The sequence below is a fragment of the Condylostylus longicornis genome, unplaced genomic scaffold, assembly GCF_029603195.1.
Source record: "Condylostylus longicornis isolate FDR11 unplaced genomic scaffold, ASM2960319v2 ptg000048l, whole genome shotgun sequence".
NCBI lineage: Eukaryota > Metazoa > Arthropoda > Insecta > Diptera > Dolichopodidae > Condylostylus > Condylostylus longicornis.
Window position 1 is genome coordinate 5,155,130 of NW_026578017.1, and position 17,007 is coordinate 5,172,136.

At 26.3% G+C, this 17,007-nt stretch overlaps 2 protein-coding genes across 2 annotated transcripts in view; one reads left to right on the plus strand and one right to left on the minus strand.

The window, feature by feature from the left end:
- The window catches only part of LOC129611257 (tripeptidyl-peptidase 2), a 28,660-nt gene extending 14,587 nt beyond the window's left edge, over window positions 1-14,073 (minus strand). Inside the window, exons 1-13 of the mRNA XM_055524317.1 lie at window positions 13,832-14,073; window positions 13,612-13,743; window positions 13,153-13,351; window positions 11,408-11,571; window positions 11,103-11,235; window positions 10,000-10,243; window positions 8,880-9,010; window positions 7,456-7,689; window positions 6,980-7,169; window positions 6,784-6,902; window positions 5,842-5,998; window positions 4,384-4,580; window positions 4,120-4,280 (exon numbers count right to left, since the gene is read on the minus strand). Of these exons, the coding sequence (XP_055380292.1) occupies window positions 4,120-4,280; window positions 4,384-4,580; window positions 5,842-5,998; window positions 6,784-6,902; window positions 6,980-7,169; window positions 7,456-7,689; window positions 8,880-9,010; window positions 10,000-10,243; window positions 11,103-11,235; window positions 11,408-11,571; window positions 13,153-13,351; window positions 13,612-13,743; window positions 13,832-13,996 (2,226 nt within the window). The 5' untranslated portion in view covers window positions 13,997-14,073. The remainder of the gene's footprint in view (window positions 1-4,119; window positions 4,281-4,383; window positions 4,581-5,841; window positions 5,999-6,783; window positions 6,903-6,979; window positions 7,170-7,455; window positions 7,690-8,879; window positions 9,011-9,999; window positions 10,244-11,102; window positions 11,236-11,407; window positions 11,572-13,152; window positions 13,352-13,611; window positions 13,744-13,831) is intronic.
- A 1,102-nt stretch (window positions 14,074-15,175) lies between these two features.
- LOC129611165 (uncharacterized) lies at window positions 15,176-15,792 on the plus strand. The gene is made up of 3 exons (XM_055524141.1): window positions 15,176-15,358; window positions 15,560-15,646; window positions 15,699-15,792. Exons 1-3 carry the CDS (start codon window positions 15,260-15,262, stop codon window positions 15,723-15,725), a joined length of 213 nt encoding a protein of 70 aa, XP_055380116.1. The 5' UTR covers window positions 15,176-15,259; the 3' UTR covers window positions 15,726-15,792.
- Window positions 15,793-17,007: the final 1,215 nt, after the last annotated feature.

Sequence of the window (17,007 nt, forward strand, 5' to 3'; positions counted from 1 at the left end):
TTCGTATTAAAATCGATAAAAACAACAAATTTTATTATAATCTTTTAGATAAATTAGAAATATGAATTAACGATTTAATGATAATTTTATTTATAATTTTAAATCATAGATACATAATCTACTCAATAGAACATACATATGTAGTTCATAGAATTATAACATGTAAAAGCTTGTAATACTTAATATATCTGAAAAATACGCTGTATCGCTAGCCGATGACAGTTTTAATGCAAAGCGATAGAAAATGTTCTAGTGAACAAACCAAATTAGAAATCATCCTACTTTTTCTCCCTTTCTTTGAACTATGAGTGCTTCAAAATCTCAAAGTTGGGCTTTCAAAAGCGTCCAATTTTTGCTGCTCAGAACATACTTATGTCATATAAAGCAGACATATTGAATAAACTAATTTTTAAACACCAAATTTCATCTTTCAATATTCCGATATTCCCGAGATTTTTCTATAAGTGGTAAATTTGCACTTAAACATGACAATTTAGAAAAATCTTTGGTACTGATAACACGTTGAACTTCGTTATCTTTAAAATTACCTTAGTTAGTTTATTCTACCTATCATATTTTCCTCATTCCTCCATCATATTTCAAATCATTAAGTAAAATGTTCAAAATTTCAAAAACAGTATTAAAAATTTATTCAGTATTAAAAATTCAGTATTAAAAATTTTTAGATCTGAAAACATTCTATCACACTCCTTCGAGAGTACTGTTGCATCTCTTCGTAATGAAGAAATTCCCTTTATTTAGACTTGGAATACTACCTTGTAGCACACCAAATAACGCCATGAATTTTACCATCAAACAAATTTTCATAGAATCTTCAACACATGTATTAGATAAACTAGATGTACACAATTCAGCTTTAATTGCAATGGTTATATAATCCGATTTTATTTAACCTAAGTGTACCTAAATTTATATGATATATTGCATAGGCATGTAAGTTACCCTAATATGTAAAATTCAAATATAAGTTTTAAAAAAGTTTTTTAATTTTTACTTTTATTCATAAAATTTATTTGAATTACGTAAAGTCCAGAAATTATGTACGTTCATTAAATTAATTTTCTAAAACATCAAGGAAAAAACTTTTCAAAAAAGAAATTTCATTTTTAAATAGCTATTTCATTTAGACAAAGGAAGTTTTACTAAAGAAACTAAAATAAAGGAAGTAAATATAAATTTCAACTTTGAGAAATATGTAGGCAAAAATTACTTTAAATAAATAAAATAGATTATCAAAAAAAAGTTCTTTTCAGAAAATATTAACCCTTGTTGACGATATTTAAATTTAGAATACTTACTACATAAAATTAGGAACAGTTGATATTCTACTTAAAGTCAAATAAATTACAACAATGGAAGTGAGCCTGTTCCATTACTCGTGATTTCACACTAATTCTAATTATTTTGGTATAATATTTGCTTACGAGTTTTAGATATAATGGTTGGTTGCAGGTGGACACCGTCATTTCAAGAGTATATATGAAAATAGAATATATTTATTTTAAGAAAAACATTTATTGCAAACCGCTATTCCCTTCAAAATTATCGCCCTCCGAAATTTGTAGAATTTTAATTTTTGACGTCTAACATTTCCAAAACCTTCACATTTGAAGAAAATGCCATTTGCCATGAAACAAAGTAATTATTTGCCTTTCTCCTTTACCTAACCGTCAAATTCGATAATTAATTAATTTAACCTTCTTTAATTTGATATATAAAAGAAGGTAATTTAAATAGCTAATAAATTGTTTGGAAACAAACTATTTAAACTTCTTCAAGAAAAAAGAAGCACTTTAACACCATTGGTTTGATTCAAATTTATTTAACTTTAATGGTAATAAACTTATTTTTGTAACACTTATTTTTCCAAAGTTTTCTAATTTTAAATTTATATTACTCTAAAAATGGAAAACAAATAAGTATAAACCTAACAAAAATGATTGCGAATCAATAATATCAAATTTGATTTTCTAACTAAAAACTTTAATTAGGAACAATACCCAAAGGTTAAATTTAAAATTTTAAATCCATTGAAGTTCTTATATTTAAATTCAAAAATTTATTTAACTTAAAAAACTATTCATAGAAAAGAATTTCGTAACTAAAAAGTAAATACCTAATATTCTTTTAGTAAATTATGTATAATTTTAAATAAAAATTTTACTTTTAGCAGCTCTTTTTATTTTCTAGTCGAAACTTTTATATTAAACTTAACACAACATATATGTATGTACTTATACACCAGTGACGTTTAATCAAAAAGTGCTTTCAAAATGTTTTCCGCAAGTTTTTCGAAATGCGCAAAGATATTTCACATTTTGATACTCTCAAGCTTTTATTGTTTTTTGCGAAAACATTGCATGAAATTATGAAAATTACCTTTAAATACTTTTTTCAAATTTTAAGGACGCTAGTCAGCTTTTACTGGCAATACCTAGAAAAATGTGATTTTGGTTTTGATTAAAATTTCACTTTATAATAAGCCAATATCCTAAACAATGCGTCAATTACTTTCGGCAGCAAACAGAACTCAAACATTATATATCAATATATTCCGTCACTTTATTTCTTAGATATGATAAAAAATGTAAAATCTGCCACCAGTTTGGTTTCCGGTATCTGTTTTAGCACACCGAATTCATATATTTAATTTCAAGGAAAACGATCGCAAAAATGTAAATTTGGCCCATAGTAAACGTCCAGCTGCTAGCACATGATTTCTTCCAAAAATTACATTTATTGTATTGTCAGACGATTCTTATATAGAAATATTCAAGTTAATCTGTTGAATAATTTTTTAAAAACTATCAAAAGTATAAAATCGGCTCGTAGTAAAGATCCAGTTCCTGACCTGACATATCCCAAAACTTTATTAAACCGTGGCATATCCAAAGTAAACTCAGATATCAATTCCCACGGAAATCGATTCAATCGAAATTGAGATACAGATATGCACACACAGACTGACAGACCAACATACATCTCTTTAAAATGCAATGGTCGGTAATTAATGAAACTATCACTATTATGTTATTATAATACTGCTATCATCAATTATTGAAAATAAGCCACGGCGCTGTAATTTACCCTTAAAAATTTACAAATTTATGAAGTTTCCACAAATTTTTGTAAGACATTTGTATGAATTCGCCTTGACCTTCTTTTTTACCTCTTCATTGGCATTGTTAAACAAAGTAACATAATGATGTAATTTAAAACATAAAAAATATATTTTAAATTACATATTTTAAAGAAGAAATTTGTTAAAAAACCTTAAAAAATTTTAAATTTCAGATAGAATAGCTTTTTTGATTTTTTGAAACAAGTTGAGAGATGCTTTAAAATATACATAGTACATTGTTTTACGTACAGCAGGCTAGTCTACACCTACCTAGTTAAAATATCTATGACGCAATGAAAGTGGGGCATGACTATTTATGATAGCATACGCTAGCCCTTTGTTCTTCTAGGAATGAACAAAGCAGAGAAAAAAAACATTTTTTACGACAAATTAAAATAAAAACATTATCTATGTCCTATATACAAACAAAAACTCAATCTTAATAATTCTGCACAAATTCCAAATTCGAAAGCTCCGCCACTGGTGCATATCTCTTGAATTCAAAATTAACTAATTATATTAAAGTAAATTTTGTATTGATGTAAATAGAAAAAGAAATAAGTTCGAAACAAAACAATGCTTTGTAAAGAAGCGCATTTCCCTTATAATAAGTGCTCGAATTATTCAAATGTAATTATTCTCTTTATGTACATTAATTACTATAAACATACATATACTAAATGCAATGAGAGCAAAAAGGGAACATTGAAAATTGACATAACGGTCAAATTAGATTTTTAAATATGACGCAATTTACCATTAGTTGTAGTAGATTCTTACAACTTGCATATTGAAAAGTCCGTGATGACGGACGGACCTAATTATAATAAAAAGCACATTTTCTCAATTTTGTTGGAAGCATCCCAAAGACAAATATTAACAAATTTTATTTTAACAAATTAGCTGTAAACAGAAAAAAGTAAAGTGTTATACGTATTTTTATTAGAATTCATAATAAAATAATATTTCAAACTTACCTCCACTTTAAAAGCGTGTATCGTTTCACTTTCATTTCGAACTGGAAGTAGTTTTTGTGTCTCCAGATGCTTAACATATCTTTGTGAAAGAATTTGCACTGTATGCACATAAAATTTATCTACCTGTTTCTCTTTATTCCCTACTGAACACATTCTTAACACTAAACAATATAAAAAACAAATTTTAATTACATTAATATTTAAAATTATCGTAATTGATTAATGAAAATTTTATTATAATTTAAAAAAAAAATTTATACTCACCAGCCCATGTTGCACGATTTGGCACCAAAATAAAATCCCTTTGTATTGTATTAGGTTTGAATTCTTTTATTCCATTGTATTGTGGATTATTAAAGCAACGAGATACTTCAATATCAACAGTGAAAGGTTGAATAACAGTAACCGGTATTTCAAAAAGTGCTCCTTTTTCTATACAATTTGAATCATAGCCCCGAATCCTTAACAAAAATTTTTATAAATAATCAAATAATATAATTAAGTTAATTTTAAATTAATTAAAAACAAATAAATTGAAAAAGTTATGCGATTGATTATTGTAAAATTTTTGAAGTGGAATGATAAATGATATGCTTGAAAGTTTAATAGTAAACGGCGGTATTCCATTTTAGTTACAATATGAAAACACGAAAAGAGAGTGAATCAAAAAAAGTAGGAATATCAAGGTGAAAATTTTTAGTTTAGCTTTTGGTTTGGTATTCCTAGCACAAATTTCTTGTCAAGTGTGATTATATCAGTGAATAATAACCAAAATTTCTGTTACAAAAATGCTAAATGGCTTTATTTTACTAAGTTTGCTACGATTTAGCCCGTTTAGACTCAAGTAACACTGAGAATAATTTCAAAAATAATTAATATTATAAATGAAAAAAACTTGTGGTACTGCTTAATAAACTTTGAAAACCTTTAGACGTAAACTTGAAAACGACACGTTTCTTAGTTCCAGGGATTCATTCTTCGATTTGATTTTCCGCCAAAACTAGAGTTCAAGCTGACATGGGAAAATTTATTTTCTATGTTCATAATATTATAAATTTAAGTCGATTGTTTGATAAGTTTTGGTTAATTTAATACACCATTCTCTTAATAAAACAAATCCGAATTAAAACTATGTTAATTTTGTTAGCAGATATAGTCAATAACTGCACAGTTCAAACTCTTAAAAATATTAAATAGACAATTTATTTAAAATATGTAATAAACATTGAGAGGGTTAAATTCGCATTTTTTTGCTTAAAAATTACATACTTTCAGTCAACGGTGTCCAGCAAAATTTTCTTTGTCAAATTATTTAAACTTTTTCTTTTTGTTTTTTTATTAATCAGAAGTAAGTTTTTATTTCTTCTAATAAAAACAAAATTATTACAATTTTGTTCGCTATAAAAAATAACTTTATAGTCATCAAACAAAAAATTCTAATTGCTTATACACAAATTATTTTTTATATTCATATCGTGTAAGTTGATTGCATTAATTTTATTTAAGTTTTATAAACAACTTTATTATTTTAGAGCTAAATTATTGATGAACCTTAATTATATTTTAGTTAGAGCCACGAAGAAAAAAATTAATGATTATTAAAAATGTAAGAAAAACCATAACGAAAAGAGTAATATAAAACTGAAAAATGTGTAATACACAAAAAAAGTACGAAAGAAAAAACGAATTTAATTCATAAAATTTTTAAATTTAAGTACTTACTTGGCTGTATGAACACCTGGAAGTAAATTAACTGGATCAATTTCTACATCAAATTTGCGCATTGAGTAACATAAATCTAAAAATTTTGCACATTTAACCCATGGTTCGGAAGCAATCACAGCTATACGGAGATTAAAGCTAATTTTATCTTGTGCGGCTAGAAACAAAAATTATATGATATTAATCAAAGAAGTTTTTTTAACAAAAATTTTTGATGTTCTCTTTAAGATCTTCAAGTGAATGGCATTGAAATAATTTCAGCGAATTTTAGAAGTGAATTTTACTAAGATTGCTGAGATATATTTTACACAACAAAACAAGAAGTTTTAATAAATTAGTTAGTTGTTTTTAATCAATTTTAGTACTTTACATCATGCGCTTTGCAAAAAAGTAAATATTGTAATAAACACTGATTGTAATATTGTTAAATTAACCAGTCTCTTGTCGATCCTTGAAATTTGAAAATCTTAGAATAAGGAAGTTATGAAAGAAATTAAAGGTTGTGATCGAAATTTTTTTCTAAAATTTTCTATTAATGTAATCTGAATATTATAATACAATAATATAGTCGGCTATCATATATCGTGCTACGGTTTTTTTTCATAGTAAGAGCCGTTATTTCGGCCTTTTGAGGCTAAACATTGGAGTTATAAGACCTGAATCCTAAATGAAGTAATTGTAGGTACTTCCAAAAACGTGTTTAGAAATTCTAGTATAACATTAACTTGTTTATTTTAGTACTTTATTAATTATTTTAAAATTGAAGTATCCAAATACATGAGAAATAATATTTTGCATTATTTGGAATACAAAACATATTTATATTCCAAACAATACATGGATTTTGGATTATAGTTGTAACTTGTGTTAACAATAATTATAGGTTTTTCAATTTTTTAACTAAAAATACACATGTACATAGTAAAACAGAATGTTTCTTACCCGTTTCTTTGTCATTTGCAAATACTGGTTCAATTGACATCAAATACTCTACTGATTTTTTGAGTTGACCTCTTCTCAATAGTATGCCTTTTCCTGAAGCACCATTAGTAATTTGAAATCTACCATAAAATATGAACAAAAATAATGAAATAATTAAGATATTGCAATTTTATTAATTCTGAATAACTTAATTTACCTAACCATATTTTCTGATTCGGTTTTATATTGCACCAAATGTTCGAAAGCCTTTTCAACATTAAGCAAACCATTCCCTTGAGCAAACTTATCAACATGGTCTAAATGAGTGGCTGTTATACTAAGAGATCTCTTAATACTATATGACGAATACTTTATATTTTTTTGTTTCAGCCCTGATATTAGTAGAGCTAAAAATTTACAATAATTACTTATACCATTCAATGAAATACTTAAATGTATAACTTATTATTTACAATATGAACAAAATGGTGAACAATATCTTTGATGAAATTATAACAAACTTTTTGAAAAAACTTAGGCAAAATTTAAAAAATAACTTAGAAAATATGCAAAATAAATATTTATCACAAATGGTGTTTAAATTTTTTAACAACTCATTTGTTATGATTTAATTTTTAACTTATTTAGTTAAGTTTGTTCTATAAGTTCGTCTTAAAGAATATTTGAACCTACCAATAGCGCCAGCTACATGTGGAGCGGCCATACTGGTACCATTCATCAACTGAGATTTCATCATGGTAAATTCAGGTACAGATGTAATTGCTGCCCCTGGTGCACATATTGTAACACCTTGACCACCATCAATACAAGGATCACGCGACGTCCATGTGTACACATTAGCTGGTAATTTTTCACGCATTGCATGTTCTGCTTCCATCATTTGTGGAGATACATATGCACCAACACCTTAAGATTATTAAGAATAATAGAATATGAATAATATAGCATAAACAATGGAAGAAACTATGTAGTTATATGTTAAATTATGTTATGCTTGAAATGTTTATGTACATGCTGCACCGTTCCCAAGCATTCCATGTAAAATAAAGATAGATTACAATTTTTTGCTGCAAATATACAGTTTTAAGCTTCAAATATCTATATTTCTCTCTCAAAATATTCTCTTGCTTGAATAACAAGAATTGCAAAAAATTAACACTAAAAAGCTTATGAGAAAAGTATTACTGGGTATTTAATAACCATAAAATATTTTTTAACTCTTTACAAAATTTATTAAGAATAATGTAAATTGAATTTACATTAGGAATTCATTGAATTTTGAGTAGACAGTAAGATATTTACAAACACGGAAAACTTTGGGTATGATACATCCGAACACAAATCCATTTAATCTTTGAATTTAATAATTGAATTTTATAAATTTTATTTTGAATTTAAATAAAATGTTATAAAAGGTGCAATTGCATTTATAAAATAAATTTTATTTTCCAAAAAAAAAAATTGGGAAAAAATGGTTGCCTAATTATTAGTTTCACTCTGTTCCTTGTTCGGCCATACGTCCGTCCGTTATTTCGTCAATATCGTAAAATTATAGCAAGACTTCTCCTCTATTGCTTGTTTCTTTTTAAAAACTTATTTGTTACAATATAGAGGAGAAGTAGATATCTGTTTTATTTGAAATATAAAACTGATAGCGTGTAAGTGGGCGATTTATCCCGTTCTTCAATAAAATATTTTTGAATGTATTTTCTACCTTATTGTTAAATTAATGTATTATTTTAAAAATAATATTTATTGTTTTACAATATTTTAATAAAAAAGTAATTAATAATTAATAAAAAAATTATACGAAAATAACAACAATGCCATGAAATGTAATTTGCAAAAATATAATTAGCACATTCAAAGTCTCACGCAAAAGTAATTTAACAAAAAAGTTTAAAATAACATTAAGCAATTGTTAAATTTCTCTTTTTTTCTCTTTTCGCAAACCGATTTTTATTTTGGTTTTTTTGTAACATAAAAAAAGCATAAAGGTAAAATCTCAAAATTATTTAAACTTCCTATTGATCCTGCAAACATTATTAAAGAGTACAAAAATTAATATCAAAATTTTTGCTATAAAATTAACTTACCGACACATAATGGTTGACTTAAATCCGGTGGTGTACCAATTGTACATAATGCTGGTCCATGGTTTCCAGCCGATGCAACCCATACCACACCATATTTATTAACAACTTCCGCCATTAATTCTCCAATTCGACTGATATAATAAAAAGCAACCCAAAACGAAAAACAAAGAGAACGCCAAAATAATTGACATTTTAGTTAACAGAATATTTAAAATAAATTACTAAAATGGAAATATAATATTTTTGTAATTAATACCACCAAATGTGATAACTTGCAATGGAAAACAATGACCTACTTTGCGAAATAAGTAAAGATATCATAAATTTTTTTTTCTTGTTTTATAAAGCTATGGTAATAAAATTGTGCTCTTGCTTTATGAGGAAGTTTCAAAAATAATACGCTTCTATTAAAAAAAATTAAGTATTTGGATTAAACAACTGAGTTAAGTCAAGAATTAAGTAACTTGAATTTTGAATTAAAAATTATTAACTGTTGAATCAAGGATATTTATTATATGTAATATTATTTATCTATGCAAAAATAGCGAGAATTTCAACTAATTTATTTTTGTCAAAACTTTAAAATTTCACCTTAGTATATCTAAAGTTTGTGTAAGAATATAACAATACAAAAAAAATTAAACTCATTTCCAGGAAAAAAAATTGTAAAATACCAGAAGATCAAAACCAAAATGTAGAAAAATAGTAAGCTTTTCCTAAGTTAGGGAAATGGGGAAGAATATAAGTAACTCTTTGAATTCTTTAATAATGATATTACTAGAGTAGGTTTAGATAATTTATTAAACGACTCCATCAATTTAAAGAATGGGTAAGAAAACCAAGGACAAAAACAGGTTGATTCCTTTTTAGGCGAATCAAAAATTTGGCTAAAACAATTGATGATATAATGTATGTATGTATGTACATAAGCAACAAAAACTTTTATAGACCGCCTACATAAATTAATATAATAAATTTCATATTAAATTATGATATTTCATGATATATATTTCATGAAAAAGGACATTTTAACAAAATGTTGTGCAAGTTGTTCCATTAAGGTATAATAGAAAAAATTGTATGTGCAAGTGCAAAATATGCATTATTTAAAAAGGCTTACCCAGCATTTGACCAGTGTGAGAATTCACCATAACTCATGTTGATAACATCAATTTTTACACCAGAATTACATAGTTCCATAACTTTTGTTATTGCACGTACCAACCCAGTACCAGTTTCCATACTACCAAGACGACCATCACCAATGGTCAATGAAACAATTTTCGCATTCGGTGCTACACCATCTAATTCTTTATTAGAATGATTTCCAGAGGCGATTGAAGCCACATGTGTTCCATGACTGGCTAAAAAACAAAATAACTTATGTTAAAAGTGATTGCAGAAATTTTAAAAGTACAAACTAATATTGTAATACTTTTTTCATTTTTCAAGTTTTTCAAAAGTCAATTTCAATTCAACCCGATTACTTAAATGTTGAATTTGAAAATTATAAAAATTCAATTTATTTTTCTACATTGTTATTTTTTTGTTTAGCTTTAAATATAAATTATTAATAATTACTTTCTTAACACATACAACTATGTATATTTTGCGTATATGTATACATGGATGTATATAATTTTAATTAATGGTATTTGCATAAAATATGCACGCAACCTCATTTTACTTCCCCCTTTTTTTACAAAACTTAATGTATGAGGTCACCTTTAAGAAAAAATTTAAAACACAACAGGAGCCAAACTGAACCTTAATGGATTCATACATTAATCTTTTGAAAAATTTGCGTTTCCTAATTTTCCCTTTAGTAAATTGCATTTATTTGTCGCTGCGACAACTGAATGCACTACGTATGTATGTATAGTATGTTCAATTCAAAATTACAAATACTAAAGAATTTCAAAACACCGGCGAATACGCATATCTATACAATGGAATCAACTTTAGAAATTTAAGACAGAGCGTAACCTTTTCAATACAGTATAATCTAGTAGCTGAGAATACGTTATTAAAAATCGTGAGTGGTTATTGATACTCAAACCTGAATATTTATATTAATATTTTCTATTTATTGTCTCTTTGAAAAAATATTAAGCTATTTAGACAAAAATAATAATATTTTACAACAATAATATCTACCATAAGTTTATTTCGAGTTTAATAGTTTTAACTCTATAAATAAACTTAATTTTTTATCATACTTACTGCATAATCCAACCATTTCCAAAATGTTTCCTTCATCATGAACGTTAATCGAAATAGACATGTATTCGTTTAAATTCTTCAACTCATGGGTTTTCGAGTATTCGCCTATCACAATTGCTTTTTCCAACTCACCCTGCCGATTTTATAAATTTTTTTAATTATTTTATAACTAAATACAAGTAAGTTGAATGCAAAATTTTTGATAATTTAAAAAAAAAAAATAAATGACTATTAAAATTAAAAAACCCAGAGTCTGCAATTTGATTAACCGATTTTCACAATTGCTATAATATACACAAAATTACCTCTTCAGTTGTATCTATGACAGCTTCCCAGCCACGTTCAGTCTGATATAGAACACAGTCATACGTTGTGCGTACTTCCATTACTTTTTTTTCATAAAAATTCAAGCATTCAAGCGATTGATCTAGGTCTTCCTTTTTCAACTTATCATTAAATTTTTGTGCATCTAAAATTAAATGTTAATTAAATTTAAAAGAAATTGTATTATTTTATGATAAAAAGGAACAAACAATTTGAACGAGTTAAAGACAAATTCTATCTATGATTTTACTTAAAAGAGATTCGACTATCCTTAAAAAATTGAAAAAGTGTTAAAATATACATATGTAAAATAAAAACAAAAATGTAAGAGTGTACATTTCATACATTTATAAAAAAAATTACAATTTTTCGAATATTTTAAAATGTAAGTAATTCTTGTGTATACTAACTACCTAATTAAATAACTTTCCAAATATATTAAGTGTATCAGACTTCAACAAAAGCACAGAATATGAAACTTTACATTATTTATATATTCCAAATGCAATTCACTTTTTATAAACTTATTTTAAAATATTAACAATTTTAAGATGAACGATAATATTGCGAAACTTCTCACCGCACTATTACCGTCGATATTAAAATTGTTTCAAAAAATATTATTACTTAAATAGGTTCATCCCCATAATTGAAAGTAAAACTCCGAACTACAAACTTAAATTTTAGGAACATCACTGAATAATTTTGATGGTAATAATTGAAATGCTCTTGAAACAAAATTAATATATCCTGTAGCCTATATCATATTTTGAGCAAGGATTAAATTTTTGATAAATTCTAAAATTTAGAAGTAATAAAAAAAACTCAAACAATTACTGCCAAATCAGTATGTTAGAATTATATAATTTGTACTGCAGAATATTGCGAGTTGAACAAGACGAATATTCCTCGATGAAAAAGACATCAGAGCGGTAACGTAAGTTAAATGACGTCTTTATGATCATTAACTTGTATCTTGGGGTAACGGGGAGTCGAACCGACATAAATTAAGTGTTAGAATGATTATTGTTCAAATATTAAACCCCTCATATGTAAGTGCAAACTTTCTATATAAAATTTTAAATTTCTATTAAGTATGTGTATGAATGAATATTTGTTACATTCAAATGAACACTAGTACCTACGTATAAATCTAAAATGTTTGAATTTGATTTTTCTTCATTTGGGTTAATTTTTTACCACACTCATTTGGCTTTGTCATGCGTGTAGAACTTTTACTTCTAAGAATTTAAAGAAATTCTAAAAACTTTGGAGTAATTTTGAACGGGTTTTACAAAAGGAAACTATAAATGATTTTTGAAAACTTCTTATGAAAGATATAAATTTTGCTTTTTACCTTATAATTTAAAAATATTTAAATATTTACATTTTCATAAAAAATATTCTAATTAAACATTCTAACTTAATAAAGAAAATTACATTATGGTAAAAGTAAAACAATGCAATGTCGATAATATTATTTAACTTATTAAACTAATTTACGAACATTAAACAAAATATAAAACTTTCTATAAACTTCCCTTTTAATTGTATTATTGGAAAATGTTAAATGCAAAAATTATATAGGAACCTAGTATGACTATTTAATAAAAAATCTTTTGGGAGCCCTGTTAAATATATTGAAAAGACAATACTCAATATAAATTCATATTTCTTAAATTTGATTCCTTTAAAATAATCATTAAAAATGCAAAAAAAAACCTACCAGAATTTTGTGTTTCTAAATTTTGTATTTCCCTAAGAGTGTTAGCAACAGCTGTTTTATGAATTGGATCCCATTTTTCAGTTTTGTACTTAGCTTGAACTTTATCGCGGACCCCAGATGGGTATAAATCATACCAACTTTTCATTCCAACATGATATTCATTTCCATTTACATTTCTAGATTTCATTTCAGGACTAATCTGAAAAACATAATTTTAATGCAACTACTAAACTATCATATTTTTGAACATAAATCATTCAAGTTTTGATCACTCACAAGACAAAAAATTTAAAAATCATTAAAAAACATTCGTTATTGAAGTGTATGTATGTATGTACATACATACATTCGTACGAAAATTTTTTAAAATATTTACTATTTGAGAAAATTGCAAATAGAAAGATTTTCCTAATTTTAAAACCTAAATTTTTTCTGTGAACAAAATTTTTTTAAGTATACCTTAAGAGTTCTTCCAGATAAGCCAGTGATAGTGCCATCTGAATTCTCAGTCACTTTTTTTGAACAATCCACATCCCCACATCCTGAACAGTCAAAGCGTTCAATGACTTTGACAGAACCATCATGTACTTCCTGCAGAAGACATTTTTTTTAATTTTTCCATTTTAATATTAAAAAATTGTTTTTAAAGGTTATTTAAAAAAAATATGCACAATCATACCTGAAGTCCGGCAGCTCTAGGGTCAACTCCAGAATCAAATATTGCAATAATAACATCCCGCCCGTCGAAGTCAGGGTATTTTTGCAAAAAATTGGTTATTCCAGTTTCAGCCTTCGGAACCAAAGAGCTTGTGGGAAAAGCAGTTTCAATTACAGAATTAGCCATTTTTTCTTTTTCGAATTTATTTACTATGTTCCTCTTTATATTTGCAAATAACTATGTTGTGTGTATAAATATATATTTGTTAATGTATTTTAATAATATATACTTCAAACTGTCATTTAAAATTGACAGCGATTTTCCAACAAAAAAAAAAAAAAAAAAATTCGAGTCTCGAATATTAAGATAGGTATGTACTTATATTTATTTTAAATATTCAGAATATTTTGATTGTGTCATAGTTCTCGAGTCAAAATTTCTTTTATTAATTTTGTAATACTACTTTGTGTTTTATTTTTGCCAATTATTCATTAAAATCAAAACGCAAGTTAAAAATATGGTTACAATTTGATTAAATTTAATTATAGTTTAGCAGTGGGGAAAGAACGGTAATGAAGCTGAAAAGCAATTGCATTGTGAAAAATATAGGAGCTATTTAAACATTTTTGGGTTTTTTGTTACACACTTTAGTAGTTTGTTTAGTAGAAATCGGAGCATGACATTATATAGGCTCAAAAATAATTGAAGTATGAGCAAATTGTTTTTGGAGTTAGTTGACAGCTATTCAAATGCAACCGTAGCTAAATGTCGTCGTACTAATATTTCTGCTACCATACATGTTTATGCGAAAATTGAGTATTGCTGTTTTTGTAGATTCCGAGATATGATCAAATTATTTGTAAAATTTTATGGCAGCTATTGCAAAACCATATAGGCTTGCAATTGTGAAATTTGCCATATCTGTCCGTTTGTTAAATCGATTCAGAACTCACCAGTGAATAATATAGAAATTTATGTCTATATATCTCCCGAGTCTATTTCTTAGCTTGAGGTTATTTCTTATAAATTTGTAATACTAGCATGAAAAATAAATAATAATATTTTAAAAAAAGAAGTTGTATAATTAAATAGTCTGCACGAATCCCTTGGTGTATATACAAATCTTCTTAGATTCTGTGACAATCAACCTTATATCCATTACTTATAATTTTAAATTTATTGTTTTCTAATAAAAACTTAAATTAACTTACACATTGTTAAAAACTCGTCTTAAGCTCTTGACTGGTCACGTGGTTGACGGTCACTTCCCGCAAAATATTATTATTGTGAATGAGTTGTTTATGGCTTAAAAAAAGTTTGGCAGCTGTTTAGTTGACATTTAATTTTTTATTTGTTTTTTCAACTGTCACGATCTTAGTTGAGAATTTCCCACTTACTACATTCAGTAAATCGTTTTATTTTTGACCAAATAAAAAGAAGTACCGAAGGATGTGGTTTGAAATCTTACCTTCAGCAGCTATTATAACAGTTGCTCTTTCAATTCCCACATTTGCCTTGTATGGTATAAACAAATTAGTTTTGGGAAATGTAAGTAAAATAGCAGATAATAATTAGATTTCTTACATAATTTTTAGGATGTGTATATACATAATATGCTATGTAAAGAAGAGTGAGGAGTTTAAAAAGCAAAATAAAACATACAATAGCTATGCAATTTATTTAGCTCATAAACATTATTTGTTTTGTGTACGATGAATGAAATTTTTAAAATAAAATTTTTCATTGTAGGGTTACCGTAGAAATATGGACGAACGTTTTGCTCGAGTAATGTATCAAAGAGACGTTAGATTGACTGTGAATCCATACATCCAAAATGTAAATAAAAATTTCTTACCTTTAATTAAAAATTCTAATTTAATATTTTTAGGGATTGGAGGCTATTCCAGATAAATAAATTAAAAACATTATAAATATCTAGTAAAGTTTATGAAGTTAAATAAATATAATAATTAATTTGTAAAGTTTTATTTGACATTTTGAAAATTGTTACAAAAGTAAGTAGGTTTAGTGTACAAGCATATAAGTAGTAAGTAAAACATCTATCCATTTTGCAAAACTAATTTTTTGAACAAAGCACTTTGTATTATTCCATATCTCAAATCAGCAAATACAAATAACAAAGAAGAACGGTGCTACTGAAATTTAAAAATTTCTGAAGATGGCGAACAACGAGGAAACATTACGCTAGAATCGGTTTATAGTCATTTCTATTGATAATTCAATAATAGTCAAAAATTTCTATATCCTTTTTATTATCTTTTATTATATATATATTTATTTGGATCAAAAAAATTGGTAAAGCTTGTAATTTCAAAAAACTTAGCTACCGTAAATTCAAATTTTACTATCCTGAGAAACTATAACTTTAGCAGGGGATTTTTAAACAATTTTTTTTAAATAAATGAATTATTTAATCATTTCTAGATTTTCCTAAAAGAACTTCTTTCATTTAGATGCCCTAGAGATTTCAAACCTTTACAAATTTTCTTCTGGAAGAAAAACTATTTTACAAAATGTAAAAAAGCACCCCAGAGTTGGATTACAAAATTTCTATGTTCTACAAGCCAGAAAAATTTGCTCTTCAATCGCAAAAAAGAAAAACGGTCAAAACTTTTAACATCGTTTTTCCTCTTGAACAATAAATTGTGAAATTTTTTTTTTCCGTTTGCAGATACATATTAATAAAATTGTGTTCCCGAAACCAATTTTTTTTTTCCATTTTCTTCCCCATCCAACTTATTTCCTTGAAAAATTAATAAGTTGGATTCCTTTTCCATTTTGGTTGGATTCTCGACTCTTCATTTTTTCGAAACTTTAAGCTCTTCCAAATTTGTGAAAAAACAAAAAATTAATGTTAAAAATATTTCCATTAAAAATTTCGACTTACTATGGGGTTTTTGTTTATGCACGCTGCGCTGAATGTTCTGCATTAGAACTAAAACTCCTAAGTCGCAGCGTTAAACAGTATGCAAAAACTTTAGCTAGGCTTTTTTGTTTAAGCAGTCTACAAATTCTGAAACTTCTAATTAGTCGTTTGAAAATAACAGAAATGACATTGTTTACGAAATTGTATCCCAATACCTTTCGCCTTCCAATTAACTGTAAAATAAGGAAATTTTAACAAGATTTGAAGACTTACTAAGCAATGTAACCAGAGCATCAGAAATATATCTGAT